General features: G+C 49.9%; 2 protein-coding genes across 17 annotated transcripts in view; both read right to left on the bottom strand.

The window, feature by feature from the left end:
- Positions 1 to 7,293, bottom strand: part of WWC1 (WW and C2 domain containing 1) — a 67,583-nt gene extending 60,290 nt beyond the window's left edge. The window contains exon 1 of the mRNA XM_058034564.1: positions 7,126 to 7,293. Coding sequence (XP_057890547.1) covers positions 7,126 to 7,244 — 119 coding nt within the window. The 5' untranslated portion in view covers positions 7,245 to 7,293. The remainder of the gene's footprint in view (positions 1 to 7,125) is intronic.
- A 13,048-nt stretch (positions 7,294 to 20,341) lies between these two features.
- TENM2 (teneurin transmembrane protein 2) overlaps positions 20,342 to 24,046 on the bottom strand; it is a 617,488-nt gene continuing 613,783 nt past the window's right edge. For all 16 annotated transcript variants that reach the window (XM_058034869.1, XM_058034857.1, XM_058034859.1 and 13 more), the window contains 2 exons: positions 23,663 to 23,793; positions 20,342 to 22,234 (listed from right to left, as the gene is read on the bottom strand). In XM_058034869.1, coding sequence (XP_057890852.1) covers positions 21,473 to 22,234; positions 23,663 to 23,793 — 893 coding nt within the window. In that variant the 3' untranslated portion in view covers positions 20,342 to 21,472. The remainder of the gene's footprint in view (positions 22,235 to 23,662; positions 23,794 to 24,046) is intronic.

Raw genomic sequence — 24,046 nt, 5'->3', positions numbered from 1 at the left:
TAGGCATTTGAGGAGAACCAAACAGTTTCACTAAACAATACCATTAGTCCTGAAACGTCAGTTTGACATCTCAGCCAGAAAGCACTTTGTCAGAACTAATTAATTCCTACAGCACCTCCATGAGATTGAGAAAGCAATTCATCTGTTTTTTAAATGTGTTGGGTACTTATGCTGGGGTGGAAGCCGGAGGTATCAGCACAAACTGAGAACAAACCAAGCCAGGAGAACCCTTCCAAGAGCATGAAAAAAACAGAGAACACTGACAGCTGTAGGATTTGGCTTCTTTGCATCTTCCTGTTACACACCAAACCTCCTGTGACTATCTGGAGAGTCTTCCAGATGCCACTTCACTGAATGAGTGGCAGTGAAAAGCAGTTATTTTTCTGCAGGGAGCAGTTTGCCCACTGTTTGTTCAGCCAATTATCTATGCATGTAGCTTTAAAGGGAGGAGGGAACAGTAACCTTAGGCCCTGTGAACAAGAACTGAGCTTAAACTGCTCAAATAAAGCCAAGTCCTCATTACCACAAGCAAAGCACGTAACCTTACTAAACAGGTCTCACAAATGGCAAGCAGCCAGCATGAAAAGTATTCCTCTCCAAGGAAGTGGTCAATCTGCATAGCTCTCCTACAGGTGCATGCAGTAGCACCAGTCTACACACCTCCAGCTGACTCTGCCAAGCTGCTGCCACCCCTCTTTATTGATTAATTATTCCAGCTAACACTCTTGCCCTGCTGGTGCAGCACTCAAGGCCACCAGGTTCAGCCAGCCCTGGCACAGGGAGACCAGCAAGGCTTTCCCAAGCCAGCTGTATGGTCTCTCCCTGTCTCTGAGAAAGGCTTGAAGGTGTCTCCCAGGACACCAGAGAGAGCCAAGGCCAGCCCAGGACGTGTCCCTGCTGTCACAGGGGAGCTCAGCAGTGTCCCTGCAGCAGGAACGCTGCTGGGAATGCTGAGCACAGAGCAAGGACAGCCTTGGCAGCCTGCAGCCACCTCCAGGAGCACACAGCAGCAGTTATTTCCTAATAGACTCCTCCAGCAACTGAGATTAGAGCCAGTCCCAAAAGCTGGAGTGGTGGGTCAGTGACAGGACCCCCCTGAGCCACCTAGCAAACATCACTTCTTTACATACAAGTGATTTCATTAAACTCCTTTGGACAAATCTTCCAATAAATTTTCTGGCACAGTCTAGAGAAATCTAAATCAAATTCAGACATGGAAAATTTTGCTGCAAACTCATCTTCCCCTAACTGTGCTAGCTGTGAAGCTGCCCTGTGAAGAACATCTTTAGGAGATGCTCTGCCTCATGGCTGGTTTCAGATGGGCTCTGACAAGTAAATCCATTCTTCCTGTAAAACTCAATCAGAAATCATGGGGCAGAGCTAAGCACCTGGGAACACCTGCTAGGCTGGGCTGGCAGAGAGCCTGGCCAGGTCAGGTGCCTGGGGACAGTTTCACAAGTGCACCCTCAGCAGCATTCCTGGGTTGCCACCAGAGCCAGCCCCACTCCCACTCCTCCCAGCTCAGCCCCAGCACAGCCTGGATCCACTGTTTCTGTAAATGAACCCAGACAGCAAAATTACATTTTTCAGCCAGACCACCTTCCACACCTCACTCCCTGCACTCATACAGAATTTCACCCTGGCAGAAACGGCAGTTTAAGCTGCCCCAAAAAACAACAGCAGCAAGCAGCTGCCCCAGATGCCCAACACTGCAGCCACCTCTCCTGTCATTCCCACATCTTCTGGAATTTACTAGCCAATTTCCTGCCATTCCACTGGATGGAGATCAAGATAGCTATGCTGATATGAAAATATATGACCTACATAGGGATGGAATTGTTGATTCTGTTGCCAAACAAGTTTCCAGTCAGTCTAACTTCACACGCTGTCAGTTTTTGAGGCAAAATTAAAGGAGTGAACTTGTGAGCAAGATGACCTTGCCAGAGCAGAAGATGAAGCTCAACCTACATATTTCTAAACAATGTGATGTATGGAGATTTCTTCAAAAGCATTTCTGATCCTTTAAGACTCAGAATTCCCCAAGATTCATTAAAAAACTGCTGAGCTGAACAAAGCCTCACATTTCTTTTTTTTTCATGTTCCATAGGGAAGCAAGATAAAATAATGCTTTTTGTCATTCTGAAGTCACTGCCAACATCCTCTGTCTCCACACACGTGTGCATACCACACCTTTAGCAGTGATGCCCTTGTTAAAAGCATCACACCTGTTGTTTTCAGTTCCCTCCCCAGTGTGAGGTGAGCTGACACAACTCAGGATGCACACTGGCTCTGAAGGCAGCCCCTGCAGTCTCCAAAACACCCAGGTTTGTCTGGGTAGTCCAGGGGCAAAAAAATATCAACCCAAAATAATAAAGTCTGATTTTCTATAACTGAAGCAGTGTGGTGGATTTCAGCTCCAACCCACTTTTCCAATCTACAGGTGCATTCTGAACTAACTCGTCTTGGAAGAAACTTGATATTAATAAATTAAAATTATTTCAAGTGTCACCATAATCTTACTTGTTATCCTTGTTTCCTTATGTATTAGCACCTACTTAAACCAATCATTATGGCAAAAAGTAAGAACAGGACAAATCCTGCACATTAGGACACCTGTTCTAAAAGGTGGCATTTGGATGACTTTGAAGACTGCATATCCGTCACTCCCTTCTGCATTTTCCTTCATGGAAAATGGTCATCAGCAGTTTCTATGGGCACACACTAAGCTCCTGTTCCTTACAAAGCTGTCAGCTTTTTTGGGGAATGCAAACAGGAGAAAGCAGCAGATTCACATACATATGACAGGGTGCTTAGCTAGATATCAGCACACAAAGGCAACAAGAGGCATCACACTAGCAGCCTTCAGCTGCATGACCTATGCCACTGGCACTGATCAAAGAGCATTTCTCTCCCCTGGTTTTTCTATTTTGGACCATTTTTCTCTCATCTCCTTATGCTTACTGATTTTCATCTACAGAAGAGCACAACGCCTTTTGTTCCTGCTGCCTTTTACTGCCCTTCCTTCTTCCAGCCCTCTTATTTTGAAGGATTCTCACACTTAAGTTAGCTATAGCAGCTTTATTCCAGTCATTAAAGTTATTCCACATTTAAGCAAGTAATTCAAGGAGGAGACAGTTACATAGGAATTTTCAGCACAATGCTCACATTTCTAAATCTTTAATAAAGGCAGTTTGCAGACCAAGTGTGCAGAGCAGACTGGGGATGAAAAGCTTAAAGATCAGAATAATGCAGAGGAGACAATACTCTGCAGCACTTCTCATAAAGCCTAGAAGGGCATGGCTAGATGATGGTGCTCTCCATATTATATGCCTGGCTTTTCTCCACTAAAATCCTCAGGCTCAGCAAAGCTGAATTTTCCTGGGTAAACAGGTAACCCTAATATTTAAAATAGTCAAGATCTTAGACATGACACCACATGCACTGGCCCTCAACCTTGGTAAATCTCTTCACCAAAACTCTGATTTGGAGGTTCATACTAGAATAACCTGCATGTGGAGCAGGAAGGGAATTCAGGTAGCAAATGCAGAATCTGGGCTTTTACTTAATGAACATCTCCCAACCTTTTACAGCAACAAAAGCCTTCAAAAAATGAAGGGCCATCAACTAAGGCACTGCTGCCTCCCAAAAGATCTGATGCTGTTTGGTTACTTCACCAAATTTAAGCTACAATTGCTCCTATTTCAATAGCTTTTATTCTCAGCAGGACTCCAGTGATAGAAGTGAAATGAAAAGTTCAGTCAGCTCCATCTAAAATAACCCAGAAAAACCTGCTTACACCACCAGGTCAGTAGTACAACAAGTATTCAAGAGTGAGATGGATTATCAGGCATGGCCAAATTTTCAGTGCATCCTGCAGCTTCTGTGTTGCAAGGCAAGGAGAAGTTGAAAAATTTATCCTCTTACAAGACAGCCTGAAGGAGGGTGTAAGAGCCCAAGGACAGCACAGCACTGGAACAGAGATTCCCATCTCTAATCCTCACTTCTGGTGAAAGCTGAAATGTCACTCAGGGCACTCTGTGGTTCAAGTGCTGCTCATGCTGATGCCTAAGAACAGGCAGCAGCTGGTGCTGAAGTTTTGAGACACCACTGGCATTTTCTGTTTGGCCACCAGCACAGCAGCTCCCAGGGCAGACGCACTCTGGGTTAAAGCAACTGAGACAGCTCTCTGGCATGCTTTACCAACTGGTAGGTACTGGTGCACACTGAAAGGTCATGCTCAGGTTTAAAACCAGGAATGACAAATTTTCTCCTCCAGCTCAATAAGGTTTCAACTCCTGTCACACTGCATTCAATTCCAACAGATCTACCAAAAAAAAAGCAGCTGTGTGAGCTTCCTCTTACAAAAGGGAAAACACAGCAGGGTTTTGGTTTTCCCCCCACCTGTTCAGAAGAACTGCCTTAGAGCTCTTTAACCTGAAATTCCTGTAATGCAAAGTACCTTGATTCCTGTCTGTTACATCACACCACAGGGACAGCAACAGTTAAATCACAAAATTCTTCAGATTATTTAATCTTAGATGATTTCCCAAAATGTTCCAACATCCACAGGTTTCTCAGGACTGCCCTGAGTCTTAAAAGGTACAAGGTACAAGGGCTCTGACATGCAGCTGAGCATCACTGGGGTCACCTCTACAGGACTCTGAGGTGCCACCAGGTGCCAGGGATTTCCTCCTGGCAAAGTCCAACAGCCCATCAGCAGAACTGGGGCCATGGGCTAAACAAGAACTGGAAAAGCACCAGCCCAGCTTCTGATTTCACAGCCCAGGCCCAGCTGAGGTCCCACCTTTCACCCCCTGCTCCCCATCCCTGCTGCAGACCCCGTGTGCCCACAGCCAGCTCTGCTTCCCTGGCAGCCTGCTAAACCAACCTCAGCAGGACTGCAAACCTGCTGGCACTAAACAGTGGGGCTGTCCATGCCCTGCAGCTAGATGGTATCCCTGCTCATGTTCATTTCCACTAAATTAAGCCAGAATGAAAGATTTAGGGAAGGTTTAAAAACCTGTGTTCTATCTTTCGCTACCAGTTGCTACTCGCTGATCAGGATTACAAAGGTCCCCACTGACACTGGGTTCAGAGTGAGCCCTGACACACACTTCTTCCTCCACATTCCTCAAACTTGCATTTCCACAGCCATGTTACCCCCTATCTGTTGCTTTTTGCTGGGTTACAGACACAATGTGTGAGCAGAGCACACAGAGCACTGTAGCAAATTCACAAACACACATCTCAGCTGCAGCAATTTTAAATATGGCTTGTAAAAGGCTAACCTTTCAATCATTTAAACTTTAAAATAAAGTGATGAAGTTCAATGCTCAGCGTGTAAATCCAAGTTCACTCCCCTGCAGGGAACAGGCATCTTATGACCTGAGCTGATGAGAAATCCCCCATCAACTGGGTTCTCAACTCACAGGCAGTGGTAATTACTTGGCAGAGAAACTTCTTTCCTGTATGGCAGAGGAAAATTTCAGCTCATACAAGCTCAGGGTCCACCAGATGATGGGTAAATGTTGTGCCACATAGTTCTTCTACTGTGGACCAGCAGACTGTTCAAAACCTTGTGGATTTTCAGGGGCAGTTTCCTTGGTAGCACCACTGGAAGATGACTCAGACACAAAGCTCGTCAGGGCCACGTGTATTCAGGTGTATTTCTATGTGCACAACAAGTGTCATGTGATAAGAGTTATCAGAATGTTTTTGATTATTGTCCTCCAGCAGTGGTGAGCAGGTAATGATTCTGCGACAGCTCAGTACACATGGCTGAATAAGGCACCCATTTAGTCATTTCTGTCATTCTTGAATCACCAGCCAAGGACACACAGGAATTTTTATAAGCCTGCATTAGGCCTATTAGATTTCTCACTCATCTTCATTCTCTGAGCAGAATAAGGATGCCAGGAAAGCATTTCTCATTTAAGCTTCCATCGACTTTTATGAAGGTTAAAGAAACACCTTGGAACAACTCTGTTACTGGCCCCTCTCCACCACATTCCTAAAACTGAACCCCAAGAGGAGTTCCAAGGCCCTGGCTGGCAGCAGGTTACATTTGTGTACAGTACACACAAGGATTATTCCTGGAATGCAGAACACTCCTTGAAATCTTGTAAAACTGGACAATCATTCACTTCCACGCGTAAGAAAAAACCCATCTAAGTAAACGGAGCGAAGGCAAAGTCCTGACATCCCACCAAGAATGGAAGGCCCTTGAATTGATGGCTGGAGCAAGGGGAAGAAAGCAACACGGATTCAGAAATTGCCCTTTCTGCCCCACAAGGAAAACGTTCACTGTCAGACGGGGAAGTGTGTGAAACTGATCAACAACAAGCTGCATACTTCAGATTGCTGGAATTTCCAACTAGGAAATTCACTAGGATGGATTTTTGAGTTCCTGTTTCTGGGAACTTCAGCTAACAAGGCATTAAACGAGAAAGTTAAAAACTTCTAATTTCAGTGGTGATCCAGTAGTCGAGCTTGCTGCACGTCCAAGCTCCTGTGCTCTGGCTCACCGTGACTGCCTCAAGCATGGAACCACAACAAGCTAGGACAGAGTGTTGCTTGGAAATGACCCCGCTATTGAGCAGCACCCTGATTTCTGTTTATCGTACTTTTCTAAGTGAGCGCTGCAGGAGAAGAACAACTCAGAGCAAGCAGGAACGGGGGGATACCGCAGGGAAGAAGGCGGCAGAGGGGGCGATCAGAGACACACCCAGCAGTCCGTAACCTCTGCGATGGCCAAGCTCGGTAAGGCCACGTAGCTGCCCGCAGAGGTGGGCCACGATGCAGGACAGGGCCCGCCACAGCCCTGCGAGCCCAGCCCGTCCCTCCGCACCGCTCCGAGCCACCGCAGCCCGCCAGGGCCGCATGGCCGCGCCGAGCGCAACGTGCGCTGCGGCTCCGCAGCACGGCCGGGGCCGGCCAAGGGGAGCCCCGAACACAGCAACACAACTCGCTGAGCCCCTCCATCCCTCCGCTCCCAGCGCCACTGCCGGCCAGGCCCGCAGGTAACGCCGCCGCCGTCCCGCCCTGCCCGAGCGGAGCCAGGGCACGGCAGCAGGGACCGGCCGGGCTCGGCGCGCACCCCGCGGCTCCCCGCCCGCCGCCGCCCACCTGTCGCGGGGGTCGACCCAGCTGGTGGTGCGGCTGCCGTGGTCGATGTAATACACCTTCCCGTCGTAGTCCCGCGCCTCCTCCCAGCCCTCGGGCAGCGGCAGCTCCTTCCGCGGCATGGTCCGCACCGCCGCCCCATGCACCGCCGCGCTGCGCTCCGGGGGCCGCGCCGGGGCTCCCCTCCCGCGGGCGGCGCGCAGCGGTGCGGGGGCCGCGCCGGCCCAGCCGCGCAGGGAGGCGCCGCCGCCGGGCAGCCTCACATGCCGGCCCCGCGGCGGGGGCGGGCCGGGGCGGTGCGGGAGGGCGGCGGCGGCGGCGAGCCCGCGGTCAGCGCTGGGCGCGGAGCCCCGGCCGCTCCACCCGCTCACGCCTCCATTTCCTGCTCCGCCGGCGGCCGCTCCGAGAGTCCCGCGGCGGCACCGCCCCCGCCCCGGCACCGCCCCCGGGCACACCCACCGCGTGTCACCACCCACGGCCACGCCCCCGGGGACACCCACGGACACGCCCCCCGGGGACACCCACGGACACGCCCCCCGGAGACACCCACGGCCACGCCCCCGGGGACACCCACGGACACGCCCCCCGGGGACACCCACGGCCGCGCTCCGGCCCCGGGGGCTGCGCGCCCCCGAGCGCCCCGTGGCGGCGGGGCCGGGCACAGGGCTGTGGGCCCGGGACAGTGCCAGCCTTGGGGCCCGGGACAGCGCCAGCCTTGGGGGCCGGGATGGTGCCAGCCTTGGGGGCCGGGATGGTGCCAGCCTTGGGGGCCGGGACGGTGCAAGCCTTGGGGCTCGGGACGGTGCCAGCCTTGGGGGCCGGGACGGTGCCAGCCTTGGGGCCCGGGACAGCGCCAGCCTTGGGGCCGGGATGGTGCCAGCCTTGGGGCTCGGGGGCCCCGCGGGACCGGAGCACCGGGCCGGGGCCGGCGACAGCCGCCAGCAGCGCTAAAGCGCCGAGGGCACAGCGCGGGTGGCAGGGAGTGGCTCGGGACTGCTCGGTGCCATGGAGGACACGGCCGGTGCCGGTGCTGGCAGCGCACAGACCAGCGCAGCGCTCGGGTGCCCCTGGCAGGAGGTGGCCCTGCCCCGGTGCGCTGCCCTCGGGTGCCCGGCCCAGCCGCGGTGGGCGCCCTGCAGGGGATGGCAAGGAGCCGGGAGCAATCGGAGCAGCCCAGGGAGTGACAGGGGTGATTTCCTGTGGGTTCCAGAGAGAAATCTGGTGGCAGCTGGCACCTGGATACACTCGGACCATGAGGAATGCAGTTATGAAAGTAGTTGGGGTGGCACCGGGGCTCTACTGACAGCCCCGGTAGAGCCGCACCTGCAGGGAGGGTGGTGGTGCCCACCCCGCGGGCACCGACCCTCCCTGGGCAGCCGCCGTCCGCACCCGAGCGTGGCTCTGGCACAGCTGCCCTGCAGCGTGGAACCAGCTACAAGGACGTGCCAACACAGCCTGCTCTCCCCACATTTCAGTCATTTCAGCTTGAACAGCCAGCCCATGACAGAATGTCACAGTGAGAGCCCATGCAGTGACACGCGATGGGGCCGGGAGCTGAGGCAGTGACCCCAGGGTGACAGCAGGTGCCCAGCATGGCGTGAGGGCAGCTCGGTGAGAGGTGGCACGTTCCCTGGTGAGCAGCAGCCAACGCCGGGCTCCTGCTGCCGAGGGCGGGGGAAAGCCAGAGTTGTGTGGAGCTGCGGCTATTGAAACTGCAGAATGGAGCAGGGATCCCTGCCAAGCACAGGGGAGGAAAAGGAAACTGGAGGATGGGGAGAGAGGAGCCTCGAAGGGCTGAAGAAAAGTAAAAGTGAAAAAGACAATTAGAAATAACGTCTCCCTTTTTGTGCCATCCCACTTTTGTGGGATTTTTTTCTACCAGGCTTTCTGACAGCCTGTTGGGAGTCAGAGCTGCTAATTCTCTGGAGGCTGAAACAGAATGTGGTAGCAGTTGGCCGATGAAGTGGTTGAGCAGGGAAGAAAATGAAGACAAGGAAAACTGAAAGTGAGGCATTTGGAAAATAGCCTGGTTTAACCCCATTTTATCTGAAAGCCAGACTTTGTGTGGGCCACTAAGTTGCTGTTATGAGCAGCGCTATCCACAAGGCTTTTAAATTAATAATAAGTGAAGACTAAATGAATAAACACTGTTTCTGTCCACAAGTCTAAGCATGGCCTGAGGTTTCTTTTAGTAGGAATGAGTGGGAGCTCTGGGAGCACTGGGAGCAGTGGGAACAGTGGGAGCAATGGGAGTACTGGGGGCACTGGGAACATGGGGAGCACTGGGGGCACTGGGAGCACTGGGAGCACTGGGAGCACTGGAACACTGGGAGCACTGGGGGCACTGGGAGCAATGGAACACTGGAGCACTGGGAACAATGGGAGCACTGGGAACTCTGAGAGCACTGGGGGCACTGGAAGCATAGGGAGCACTGGGGGCACTGGGAGCACTGGAACACTGGGGGCACTGGGGGCACTGGGAGCACTGGGAGCAGTGGGAGCACTGGGAACAATGGGAGCACTGGGAGCACTGGGAGCACTGGGAGCACTGGAGCATGGGGAACAATGGGAGCACTGGGAGCACTGGAGCACTGGGAGCACTGGGAGCACTGGAGCACTGGAGCACTGGGAGCACTGGGAGCACTGGGAGCACTGGGAGCAGTGCTGCTCTAGCAAGCAGACACCAGCAGCCCTGGGCCAGCTGAGGGCACTGCATTTCTGCAGGGCACTGGGATACCCACTGCAGCTTTTAGTTTCTCTTTTCTGCTTTTAATTTCGTGGATAATGGTGTTTATCTCTTTATAAAGCACTCAGCAAAGTGCTCAAGACATTTCAAAAGGGGAAATGTGGAAATAGGGAAAAAAAACCCAGCAGCAACCGATGTTTTTAAATATTACAAGAGAAGTAAAGAGCAAAGTGATAACAAATTATTGTGTATTTTCATGGTCCTGTATTTGTGGTCCTGTGTTCCAGCACAGAGATACTTCCAAAAGGCATGTTTATTTTAAAGCTTTTTTTTCAGATTTTCAGAGCACATTTAAAGCATATAGCCAAAGGCTGTATGTAAAGAATCTGTCCAAATACCCTTTCTTTTCCAGATGTCATCAACTGTATTTAGGAAGAAAATAATTGTGTACATTTTTTAAACATAATTGCTTTTGAAATAAATACCTCAGAAAATATTTGCAGGTAGTTCTGACTCAAGTCAAAAGATTCTATTTGTCCACTCCTCTTTATTTATTAACTCAGAAAAAGCCCCAACCTGTCATTGAACCATATGAATTTATAAATGTAATCAGGAATGTGCATATGTAACTCACTCCCTTTTACCACTCACATTCACAACAAAGGAATTCAGCGTTATCAGAGCCTGTTTGAGCTGTAAAACAATAAACAAACAGGTGATTGTTTTCTCATGAGCAAAGAGGTAGGTTTGGTTTGTAGGTAAGCTCTTAGCTATGTGAAAAGGAAGAGCAGAGCAGAGAACAAAGTCTGCAGAAAACGAATTGTTTTTGCCCTGGGGTCACCATGTCCTGCATGAGCTCATGTGCTGCACCCCAGAGCCCACAGCAGGCTGGTTACAGACTGCCCGGTAACAGGAGCTGCTTTATCTGCTGCTGCTCTCTGCTCTAGAGGAGCTGGCTGCTCCACACTCGGGTTTCTTTTCTCCTAATACATTCAAAAGTCTCTAATTTTGTACTTGACACCTGAAGCTCTATTCTTAATTGAGTGCAAATAACAAAAACTCAAAGGTGAAAAGTGGCTGAGGCACAGTATTGGTCTCAACCAACACCTTCAGATATCTGAATTGAAATAAGCGGAAAAATGGGTTTAAATTCAATTACCAGGAAGCAATTACATTTAGCCAAAATGCTACATTTTATTTAAAACCTCCAGCATTTTTCAACTTGAAACACAGTGTCATTTCTGTGGAGACCTCCCTTACTGTTCTAGAAAGCCTCTTCCCTATCCTGCCCACCCGCAAACTGCATGTCAATAATTTCCCTTTCCAAATGGCATTTTATTCTTGAGAATGGTCAAAACCTGGTTTGGAGCAATGGAACGTTTCATTGTGGAAGTAACCCGAAGCCTTCCTGCTTTCAGGAGCTGTTTCCAGCCCAGCAGGAGGAGCAGAGGTGCCCAGGAGGCAGGGAAGAGGGCACACAACCTGCTGTACTTTCGGTGCCAACATGAAAGGGATTTTCTGTGAACAAAAGCCACCTCATTGTTTTCTTTCAAGCTACTCCTTAAAAGACCCATTGCTGGAGGCCTTAAATAAAAAGAAAAGGCAGCTGACAGCCGCAAAGCCATCCTGTTGGTGAGGCAGGTGCTGGCTGCACCGTGCCCGGTGTCCCCTGGTCCCAGCACTCCTCGTTCCGTCTGTCCGTGTGTCCGTGTGTCCCTGAGAACGTGTGGCACAGGGCTGCCCCATACTGGGCGGTGTGGCTGAGGAGGGATGTGAGGGATGGGGAGGGTCACAGCTCCCTGTGGCCAGGTGACCATTAAATATTGGCCATTAGACAGGAGCTGTACGGCAGCTGGGTGTCCCAGGACACCAGGAATCCTGCTGGGTGGATTTTGTCTTCTTGAAAGTGGGTCATAAGAGGTTTCTGACGAGTTTGTTCACCAACCAAGGTGTAATAGAACCACATAGATTCACTGAGGCTGGAAAAGACCTTTAAGGTGCTCAAGTCCCCAGCGGTGAGGCCATTCCACAGGGTGAGCTCCTGCAGTCTGTGGGACAGTCCCCAGCCACCCCTGCCCCAGGGTCAATATTGACACTGGTGCAAATGTTCAGGCCATCCCCTGCCATGGGCAAGGCTGATCTAACAGGGCAGCATCCTTGCCAGCATCCTTAACAGGGCAGGAAAGCCCCTGGCAGCTGAGCCTTGGAAGGACAGCACACAGTGCAGGACACCTTTGACAGCTCCTGTGACTCCTGTCACAAACACGTCACTTGGTTTGCTCTGTGCTGCCTTCCCAGTCCTTGGCACTTTGTACACCTGCATCAAGATCTTTATCTTTCAGCAAACAAGCCTGCAGCGAGGGAATAAATTCCTGACTATGACCTTTGGGTGCTCAGATCTTTTTTCACCTATGAACAAAACAGTAAAAGGTGGATTTTTACCCCAAAATAGCCCTTATCTCTGTTGCTTTATTAAGCCCTTTTGTGTCCATTGGAAGCGCTGCCATCATCCCTCGACACTGCTGGTTAGTGCAGGTGTCTGTGTTCCCATAACGTGTGGATATGCCCTGTCACAGGCTCTGGGAGCTGAGCGTGGCTGTGAACCTTCTCCCCTGCAATAACTGGGAACTGCTTGATCTATCTGGGAGATGAAACTGGAGCTGTCCCCTACAGGGCATGAGCAGCTCTCGGCAGCTGCTGATGTCACCCAGGTGTCACCCAGGTGTCACCAGCCCTCAGGAGTGGCCGTGGGGCTGGCACTGAGCTCCAGGGCACAGGCAGAGACAGCTCTGCCCTGGGCTGCCAGCCCTGGCCTGCGATGGGAATGAGGAACGGGGCCAGACGCTCACTCCTTGTTATAAAAGTGTAAAGATAATGGTTAATAAATAATAAATTCCCCTCAACCTGTCATGAAGATCACGTCTGGCAGAGAAATGAATTGGTTCGGTGTATATTGCTTTTATCACCGGCTCACTATTTGCTCAGAAGTCAGAGGGAACTCCTCCCACCGGCGGGATTGTCCCGATCACACGTCAGCTCCCGAGCCTCCCTCCGCCTTCCTGCCCTGCGAGCGACAACTGTGGCATTGCTGCCAGCAGCACGTGTGTCTGTCTGTCCGGCACCCATGGCATGTGTCTGTCCGGCACCGCTGCTGTGTGTCTGTCCGGCACCCTGCCGTGTGTCTGTCCGGCAACGCTGCCGTGTGTCTGTCCATGCACCCTGCCGTGTGTCTGTCCGTGTGTCTGTCCGGCACCCTGCCGTGTGTCTGTCCATGCACCCTGCCGTGTGTCTGTCCGTGTGTCTGTCCGTGCACCATGCCGTGTGTCTGTCCGGGCACCCCTGCCGTGTGTCTGTCCGTGCATCGTGCCGTGTGTCTGTCCGTGCACCCTGCCGTGTGTCTGTCCGTGTGTCTGTCCGGCACCGTTGCCGTGTGTCTGTCCGTGCACCCTGCCGTGTGTCTGTCCGTGTGTCTGTCCGGCAGCCTGCCGTGTGTCCGTCCGGGCGAGCGTCCCCTGGCACCCGGGCGGAACAGCGGGACACGCACCGGGCACGGAGCTCATCCATCGCCCCGAGCGTGCCGAGTGCCCTTTGCTGCGCCCAGGAGGGCAATTCCTGCCCGGGGGCAGCTTGTGACAGAAATGCCCATTGCGGTGACACCGAGCTGCACAAACGCCCCGGTGCCACCCGGAGTGTCCCAGCCCAGCGGGGATGGATGTGGGGAGCGGCAGAGCCAGCGCTGAGTGCGGAGCCAGGGCAGGGCAGGCAGGGACACTCGGCTTTGCCAGCACAGGTTTTTTTTTGTGTTTCTCACCTGCAGATGGGTTTCTCTCGAGTGAGGCTCCCCTCACACTGCGGCTGCAGGTGGGACTCAGGCGGAGCCTCTGTCCCCGACAGGGCCCAGGAGCAGCCCTGGTGGCACTGCCTGGCCAAGGGACAGGGACAAGGCCACCCTCCTCTGTGCGGGAAGCGGCCAGGAGAGGGACACTGGGCTGTTCCCGTGGGCAGGCTGCTGCTGGCACAGGAGCCAGGCGCCTCGGCAGCCTGTCCAGCTGCCTGGCAGTCTGTCCTGCTGCCTGGCAGTCTGTCCAGCTGTCCGCAGCTGCCGAGGGCAGGGCACAGCGTCCTGCCCTCCCTGGGGCTGGCGGAGCAGGGTCAGGTCCGGGAGCAGCAAAAGGATCGTGGACATCCCTGTGACATCCCTGTGACATCCCTGTGACATCCCTGTGAGCTGCGGGGATGCAGCCCAGAGAGCCGATGGCACTGCCAGGCTGTTCCCTGCTGGCCTGGAAGTGCCACGGCAGCTGGGCAGGTTGGAGGCAGAGCAGCTGATGAACCAGAGGGTCTCCTGCCACCCCGGGGCACAGGCTGGAGAACGAGGCTGGTGGGAGCCTCGTGGGATCAGCAAAGGAAGGTCAGAGTCCTTCACCTGGGGACGAACAACCCCAGGCACCAGCAGGAGCTGGAGGACAGCCAGTGTAAAGGAGCTTTCCAGAAAAGGACCTGCAGGACAAGGAGTTGGTCCTGAGCCAGCACCATGTTTGTGTAGCAGCACCCTGGGCTGGGCTTGCCAGAGCATCACCGAGGGGCTGAGGAGGTGATCCCTGCCCTCTGCTCAGAGCCTGGAGGGCTGAGCCTGCCTCTGAGTGAGCAGAGTGCACACGAGACAGGAACGTGCTGGAGAGAGCCCAGCAAAGGGCAGCGAGGTGGTGAAGGGACAGGAGCATCTGAAGCTGAGGGAGCTGAGGCTGTTCAGCCTGGAGAGGAGGTGGATCAGGGGTGATCTAATAACTGTGTACCCGTATCTGAAGGGAGGAGTAATGACAAGAGAGCCAGGATTGTCTCAGTGGTGCCCAGTGACAGGGCAAAGGAAAAAGGCAAAGGAAAAAATACAGAGAGTTCTGGTTAAACATAAGACATACTAATTTTGCTGTAAGGCTGACTGAGCATTCAATAGGTTGCTGTCGCCAACCTTGAAAATATTAATATCTCAGCTGGACATGCTCTTAAAATGGGGTTATCCTCACCTGTCCTGGCACTCTGGAACTAAAGAAAGAGCTGGACTTCAATCCTCCAGCAGCCTCCACCCACACCAACCCCTGCTTTTCAATAAGGGCCCTGTGCTAAGTGTGAAAACTCTCCTCTCATGTGCTTTGTCCCAAGGTTTTTAATAACCTGCCTTCCCCACCTGGGCACAGACCAAGGCATTGAGATGAGGATGTTTTCTAAAAGATCACAGCCTTCACGGGCAAGCAGGAATCTGGTTTATATCTCTACAGAGAACTTCTGACACATAAAAAAGTTTTTTTTATCAAGTACTGCCTATTGAGTCAGTAACTATTGCCAACGACTAAAAATGAGGTAGATGAATTACTGATTGATAACACTAATATTTCTTAATATTTTACTTTCATTTGTGTGGTGGTTGCAGCTATCACAGTGGAGTCTGAGGACAGAGAGGTATTTGACACAGCCACAAGGCCTGGGTTTTAGCAGCATAGTCAGTGGTACAGCCCAGAGTCCTGCTGGCCAATTTTCCTTTTGTATGCAACCACCAAATTGGACTAAAGCCTGCCAAAAGCTGTCATCTAAAGATGAAAAACTTCTGTAAATACAATTTCTCCAATAGCAATGCTGCTGAGCTGCTGCTGCAGAGCACAGACAGCATTACAGAGCACTGCCTGCCACCTTTGGTACTCATGATGGCTTAACTGCCACTTCCATTGTAAATCCTATTTGTTAAGGATTTATAAATTGGCTGCATTCATTTGCTTGTCTGAAAGTTGGCACACAGCTCTCTCCCGTGGTGTTTTTACCACATTTTGCTTTATTACTTGCTTTTTTTTTTGTCCCCCTCTTTGGCTCAGAAGTAGCCTGACTGTAACCATTAAATCCTCCTAAGATGCTACCCAAGTATTTTAACGAGCAAGGAAATGAGGGGAAGACCAGCCTGACACACAGATGTGTGTTTTGAGGAGCTGCACCCCATTCCTGCTGCAGGAGGTGTGGGGAAGCCTGGACAGGGCTGGGGGCACCGGGCTGGGTGCAGGGACCTGCTGGGCTCTGCCTCTTGCCCTGGTGCAAACCCCACTGGCAGCAGGGTGGAAGAGGCTCTGGGGCTCACGGAGGAGGCTGCAGGGTGCAGACCCCAAACTGTGTGAGGGAGAGGCTGGCAGGGTCAGCCCCTGCCCTCCCTGCCAGGCTGTTTCCCTGCTGCTCACCTGGCTGCTCACCTGGCTGGGTACCTGAGCGCATCACACAGGTGCCTCCACCTCTGTGGCTTTGCTTATTTCTGGTGATTGTGGTGGGGAGGCTGAGCTGGCACAGGGAGCCGTCAGTCAGCTGAGATTAAAATTACCAACTTAACCCCTGAGTGTGATGGGTGCCCTGTGAGGGTGCTGCAAAGCATTCTGTACCTGCATTTGTGTGTCCCACATTCGGTATTTGTGTGTCCCACTCTCAGCTGCTGGTTAAATGCCACTTGCTCAGGTAATCACCTGCCAGGTGTTGCTGCTGCAGACACGCACAGCTCATGGCCACAGCTCCAGATGTGCCCAGCACTGCTGTGCTGGTTTGAACCCATCTGTGCTGGGTAAGGCAGAAGCAGAAAAGGCTTTATGAACACAGGGGAGTTGGTGCTTTGGCACTGGCAATGGTGTTTGCCTTCCTAGAGCTCTTGGTCATGCTCAGATGTTGCTGTGCTCATTGGGGACATGACAGACACGCAGGGGGAGGATGACAGAACTGTTCTGATGTTACTGACCTGACCAAGCAGTTCCAGCACACAGTATTGGTCTGTGTATTGGTACCAGCAGCAGCAGAGCCTTCAGAGACAGACCCTGCCCAGGCTCCTCCACTGCTTTCTGTGGGCCCAAAGTGGCTCTAAGGCTCTGAGATCTTGCTGCCAATTCAGAGATGTGCAGAGTAAAACACCTTTTGCAGCTGTGTCAGCACCTGCACTGTGGTGGATGCTGACTCTTTTCTGCAGCACAGCCCTTGGAGCTTGGTGTCACAGAGAAGTGAGTTTGGTTCCAGAGGAGTCACAGGTTTCAAATGCAGTGAGTACTGTTTAAACGGAGTAATCCTTGTAAATAAAGAAATTTTATGCTGCAGGCTGTGGTGGAAGATGCTGGGAAGGAACTTTTATGGTTGTCAGAAAAATTCAGCAAAAGCAGGTCAGAGGCAGAGAGATCCTGGTATCACTTCATTACACCTGCCTTAATTTGTAAGGTAAAATCCCCCCTTTGAACTGAGTCACAGTTCAGAGGCCACCTGAGTTTATGACTGACCTTCATGTGGGGTTCACAGATGAACACAGGACAGTGACATTCAGTGGCTGAAACCTTTACATTTGGAGTTTCCTAGGGCTGTACCCTCCAGGCTGTGTGTTGAAGATATTCCCATGTTTGAGCATTATTGAGTGCTTATTTGAGAACTGTTGTGAATCTGTTGTCAAAGGGCTGAACCTTACAGAAATTACAGCACAAAGCACTTAATGCACATTATTCAAAGGCATTCAAACCTGATGAGGTTTTCTTGGACTCTTAAACAGGAAATGACCAACAAGCATGAAGGGCCTTGGAAGGCAGTGCCATGGTCACATTCAGGGCAGGTGAGGGCTCTGTTCTTACAGCAGAGATGAACCTGGACTGCATGAAGATCAGGACTTGGCTTACAGAGGTGTTGGTACAGTCCTTTCTATCAGGAAGTTTCTAAGAGGCTGCACTTCCCAAGGGATGGGAGGTGAACACTGGAAGTGCCAGAGCCAGGCTCCCAGGCAGGTTTCAGTAAAAAACAAAAAAAAGCAAAAAAAAAAGCCTAAGTGACTCCTTCCCTTTCTTCATTCCCACAAGAGTTTTGTGGATGCACTGGTCTGGCCCAGCTTTGGGAGGAATGTCTGTGTGTGCCTCAATCTGAGAGAACCAACCCCTAAGGAAGGCTGACAGGGCACTGCTGTGGGCAAGGCAGTGCCAGGAAGCAAAGCTGGCACCTCTGGATGTCTCCTTGGCAGATCTGCCATCATGTGGCCAAAGTGCCACCTGGAGAGGCAGAACAGCCCTGCTGGTGAGGAGCAGGCTGTGCTGAGACATGTGCTGCACCCACAGCCAGTTCACACCTGGGGATAGGTCAGGAAATAAAACAGGGTTTTTTTCCAAGCTGAAATGCAAAGTTAAAAATGCCAAATTCCTTCAGTTACAGCAATCCAATAGGAAAAAAAAAGGAAATGTACTCTAATGCTGGTTTTCCATCTGGTTTTAGCATCAAACAGAAGCCTCTTCTTGGATTCCTGCTCTCTCTACAAACAAGTCAGCTGCACTCAGGTGAGTTGGGAGGGCAAACCCCTGCTCATGGCACTTAGGCTGGCCTGAGCTCATGCTCTGTGCCTTCCTCAGCCAGGAGTGCTCTCCAGGCCAGACCCTTTGATGGGTGCCCTTGCTCTGTCCTGGTCACAGTGCTACTGGGGACACAGACACAATGTCACTGTTAGAGCCACCACTTAATTACTCCCTCATAAGAAGAATCCAGTTCACATCTCCTTGGCAGTGCTTTACGTTAAGCATCAATAGACTTAACTTTTCCATATGGAAAAGTGTAGCAAGGAAAAGGGAGGAAAAGCAAGAGCTTTGAGAGGAATGGGAGATACCAGGCTGAGGTGGGGAAAGGGGAGGTTGTGGAAAGAAAAAGGGAGAAACAGATACTTCAAGAAATGGGAGACTCAGATGGGACCACAAGAGAGCTGGCCATGGCCACACCAGTCCAGTTATCTCCCTCATTTGTTAAGTGAAAACTCTTTAGAATGGGCTCTACCAGTCAGCTGTTTTTTCCAGACACGAGAGAATTCAGCTCTTTTGTCATAATTACAAAAAATAGAGCAACTCTTCCCATCTCTTTGGTGCACCACACAAGGTTCCCTAGGTCACTGGGCACAGAGCATTCACTGGCCAGAGGACAGGCTGGGTAATCCCTGTGGATGGGAGTGGGGCTGGGGCTCTGTCTGGGAGCACAGGCAAAGGGAAGGGGCAGAGCTGGGAATGACCTTGCTCAGGGCCAGCACGATGCTAAGCTGGGCCTAAGAGCTCAGGGGTATTGCTGGGCTTTGCACACAACCTGTGCTGAGCTGCACACTGCCTTTGCAAACTGCAGCTGGCCCTGGGGCAGTGATCTCTGGTGAGAATTTAGCACCATCTCCCAAAACTCTGGTTAAGAACATCCTGATGGTGTGTGTTAGCTGCAAAGGAGGCGAGCAGGGAGTGCTCATCCCCTGAAATTTGTTACATCTCCTCTGATAGTCATTAATATTCAAAGGATGCTTCCCTTTTAGCTTAACTGAGTTCCCTTTTGAAGTAGCAGGATCTCCAGTTCTGAAGAGTTTCAGCTTTAGGAGAATGGTAACAGAATGAAGGACACTGGGGACTGTGCAACAGGTTCTCATTTCAACATTCTCAAACTGCAAGAAAAATTCTATCCCAAAAAATGAGCTAAGCAGCTTACCAGGACAGGGCCAGGTAATCCAGACAAACTGCAATAATGCAAAGTGCCTCTACTTCGTGATTTCGTGTTTTATTCCCTCATTAAAAAAACCACTTCTTTAAGAGATTTCACTTGTAAAGAACAAAATAATAATGTAACAGCACTCTGAGTCCTTCAGCAAAGAAAAACACCTGCAGTGATGGACAGTCAGACCTTTATCTAAAAATGCAGCCAGACTTCATCTTCAGAGGATGAGAACCAGGGCTGGGGGTGCCATGGAGTGCCCAGCTAGGTGTAACTCCCAGCCAGAGTGGGGTGGCTCTCGTTTGCACAGAAAAATGAGACATTTTCTGAGAGCTCCAGGTGCTGCTCCACACAGGCACCCAACTGCTCGGCTTTAAAAACGCCCCAGAGTCAATTTATGCCCATAATCAACTCGAGCATCTCTGCTGCTATCATGAATCATTAAAAACCTCATTTACAACCCCAAAAGCAAAACTGTTCTCAAAATTAAGTAGAGCTCCCCAGCTACATCCTTAAATGAGATAAAAGCGGCAGGGCTCTGGGTGATGGATGGCTCCCTTTTATCATCACCAGGAGTGACTGTTTGCTTAGGAGAGGCTCTTTGATCTTACCTCCCGTTTTAAATGTGCTAGAAATAAGCAATCTCCCAAAGAAGACAGATTTCATGGAGACTTCCTGGCTCACAGCACAGCCTTGCATGTTCCACTTAATATTATGTTACTACATTTTCAAACTGTTTAGAGGTTACTTCAGTGCAATTAAACTAATTTCAGAATTGAAACACAGCAGTTTGAGGGCTGCTAGTCATGAGGTGCAGAGAGGGAGGGCATTTCTAAAGCATTTACCAATTTTCTCCTGTGTCCTAAGCAGATTTTTGGGTGATGTATGTGAAGGACTTTGCTTACCCAGAGATCAAAGGAGCAGCCCCCTGCAGGATCCATTGAACCACAGGAAGTCATTTCCACGTACAAAATGCTGCGTGCATTAGAAACAGCCAGACAAGAATCGCTTTTACAAGATTTTGCAATGGAAGACAACTAATTCACAGGAGTTTTAGAGACTTTATTTATGTATAAACAATTTAAACACTTTGCCATAAATTATCTTTGCCTGTCTCTAGTCTTTGCTTAGCAGCAAATTAAAATTAATATAAAAACTCAATGAACAATTCATACATGTATATTACAAAAAAGTTCTTGTACCAAAGTTCTTATTAGACTTTTTTTTTTCTTTTTTTTTTTTTTTTTGTGGTGACTGTAATGTGATTGTCTCAGTTTCTCGACCAAACAAACACACTAATAATTTTTAAATCTGAAACAGTGATTGTGCCTTCTGGCTGATGTATGTACAGGGTGATCTGACGTGGTGCCCATTTGCAATAGTGTAACACAATGCCCACAGCTCTACTGGAACTGATACCAACAAACTACTGAATCTAAACAGACTACACCCTGTAACTGTGTTATACTGTCCACAATGGAAATCTTCAAAGACAAACAGAGTATGAAATTTATCTGTAGTGATTTATAGCCACCATTTTGAATGTAACTTTACACTCTGCCCTCTTTGAATAAGTTAAGCTTCAGGCCAGACAAGTGGAGGGTCAGAGTGCAAGTGTGGTTTTGTTACTTTTAAATATATTTTCCTTTCCTATTTCCAGTGCGCTCTCACTTGCATTTCATTTGTCCTCCATTCGCTACACACAAATCACCCCAAAGTCATGTTTTAAATGCATCTGTATTTTGCTTTAAATGAAAACCTCTTGGATATTTATCAAACAAGCAGTCTGAATCATCTGTGTTTCATCAGCTGGTTAGTGAAAGTGGCCCACTTGGATTTCTTAGTTTGCTCACGTGTGAATGGAGTGAGGTAATACAATACGAGGCCTTCTTTTTGTTTTTCTTTAGACCCAGAACAAGTGGGTAATATTTCAGGGGTACTTTTTAATTTGTACGGTTAAGAGTTTTCAGTCTGGCTTTAGTCCACTTCAGGATGTGGTTTTTAATCACTTGAACAGTAGCATTTAACTCAAAAAATATGAGCTTTTTTGCCACTTACTATCCCAGAGTAGCTCAGCCTAGTGCCCCCATTTAGGTCTTCATCTCCTTAGGAGAGGAGATAACAGTTATGACTACTGATTCATCCAGCAAAGGATGACAGCAGGTTAATTTGTTACCTCTTTCCCATTTCATTCTGTCTTAAAAACTGGATGTTGCTGCTACTGTCTGCTAGCTCTGGGTACTGCTCCACGGGCAGGACATAATATCCCTCGTAACCTTGAACCCTTCCCGTGCTGAGGAGCTGCTGCCTCTCTCCGTCTGTCCATACGCGGCTGCCCTCGCGTCCATCCCGCGCCTTCTGCTGCTCCTTGGCCCAGGCTGCGGCCAGGGCCCGCTGCCGAGCCTGCTCCAGCACCCTGGCCTTCTCCTCGTCCAGCGTGTCGGCGCTCAGCCCGTAGCGGATGTTGATGAGCAGCGTGGAGTGCTGGAACTCAACGTTCGTAAACCTTCGAGTCCTGCCGCTGACCAGGAGCGTGGGCTGCGACACGGTGACGTTGATGCCGCTGTCCAGCACCTTCCTCCCGCTGGTCATGGCCAGGGTCACCAGGTCGCTGTCGGCCGAGCCCACCTTCACAAAGTAGTGGGTGTCCTTGCCCTCGATGCTGTAGTGCATCTTCTCCAGGTAGTGAGCGCCGTTCAGGACCGAGGCGATCTTCCTGCTGTCGTCCGTGGCGATGCTGGAAACACCGGTGGTGACACGGCCTTCCTTCACGGCAAACATGATCCCTTTCCCCACGATGGGAGTGCTCGTGGCAAACCAGTGGCCTGCTTTTTCTCTAATTTTGGCATGTAATCGTTTAGATATGACCTGTCCCTCCAGAGCCATGAAAGCCTGGTTGTGTCGTTCTGTCGTCTGCTGTACTCCTGTAATTAGCTGGGGAAAGAGGAACAGAACAAGAAAAACACCAAAGAAGATGCAGGTCTGAACATACTCAGAGACCAATAATGATCTTTGCTTTGCTTTTTAAAAGGAAAGACATGCAGAGAAAAATTCTACACTCCAAAAGACCACCCTCAGTTATCCATCCATCCATCCATCCATCCATCCATCCATCCATCCATCCATCCATCCATCCATCCACCCACCCACCCACCCACCCACCCACCCACCCATCCATCCATCCATCCATCCATCCATCCATCCATCCATCCATCCATCCACCCACCCACCCACCCACCCACCCACCCACCCACCCATCCATCCATCCATCCATCCATCCATCCATCCATCCATCCATCCATCCATCCATCCATCCATCCATCCATATCTCGTTCAGAATCAGGTAAATACTCATTCAGCAAATCATTTTGCCATCTGTAAGACCAAATAAAATACTTCTCCTCACCCTCTGTAGCATACATGCACTACACATTTCAATTTTGGCCAATCATATAATGCCCAGTAGAAGAATAAGAAAGGCCCAAGTCTAGCACAATTTTAATCAGAGCTGAAAACAAATAGAATCAGTATATTTAAAAGATGGCATTTAACTTGTGGACACTTTATCCCAGATATTTCAATCAGTAAATATAACTAAAAGGCTTATGAATATAAGATTTTTCGTAAATAGATGAAATTTGGGCCCAAAAGCACCAAAGAATTCCTGAAGAGGGGGTTTAGACTCTCAAATGACTTGGAAGCCTGGGAAAGTGGTATGTTTAGGTTTATATGATTATTTTTGTTGTATTACCACAAAGATGAAATAAGCCTAGCAAAGAGTAGGATTGGAATTGGCCTAGTACTCTTCTTAAGTTTATTAAATGGGCTGGAATTTATTATGAAAGTTAAACCTATATAGTGTTCACCATTAACCTGACAAGTATGAACACTGTAACTGAAATTAAATGGAATAGCAAATCAAAACCTCTAAATAGAAAAATGACAAAAAATGGCAAGAAAACCTCTTGCAGGGTGAGAAGTAGAACCCTTTTTACCAGTAAAACAAGTACCAACCTAAGTTTATTGGAACACATTATTAGGATGGTTTTACCAAAGGTACAACAGATGATAAATTACCCTGACAAAGTCTGCCTTTGTCATTGCTAATCAAGTTAATCGAGTTACAACTTGTTAATCAAGGAATAACTCAATAAAAGACAAACTAATGACACTGTAATTATGATAACAACGAAGGCTGGCAAGAAAGGCATATGTTCATTAGTATAAAATGTAGCTATACTCACTTCACTTTACACTGAATTAAGTGCTTGGCCTTCTGCTGTAACTACAGAAGAGCCAGTGATTGTATCCATAGAGTGGGACAAACTTATAAAAAAAAAGTAATTTAATCTTTCTGCCTACCTGTCCATTTTCACACGCTTGACTCTCAGACAGCTCGTATGGTGGTGACACAAAGTACATTTTTGCTCTAGGGAAACCAGGAATGATGTTGCTAAGCTGAAATCCAAACATCACCAACCAGCTCTTGACATCTGAAAGTTGAAAGAAAGCAGTTAAGTCAGAAATGCATGTGTTTAACAAATAGAGAAAATAGAAAAATTAGGAAATCCATCTTTGACATCCCTAATTTCAAGTAGCAACTGAAGTCACAATTAATATTATTGTGTGGAACTTTACAGAACTGTAGCAATCCTCTATGAAAAGGTGGATTGCTACACTGCATTAAATTTACCCTAAATAAATCATCAGGGATATACCGGTTCTTTCATTATTTTCCATTACAGC

This window comes from Melospiza georgiana, chromosome 15, assembly GCF_028018845.1.
Source record: "Melospiza georgiana isolate bMelGeo1 chromosome 15, bMelGeo1.pri, whole genome shotgun sequence".
Classification (NCBI taxonomy): Eukaryota; Metazoa; Chordata; class Aves; order Passeriformes; family Passerellidae; genus Melospiza; species Melospiza georgiana.
Note: the sequence above shows the minus strand (reverse complement) of the source record. Positions and strands in the feature narration are given on the sequence as shown.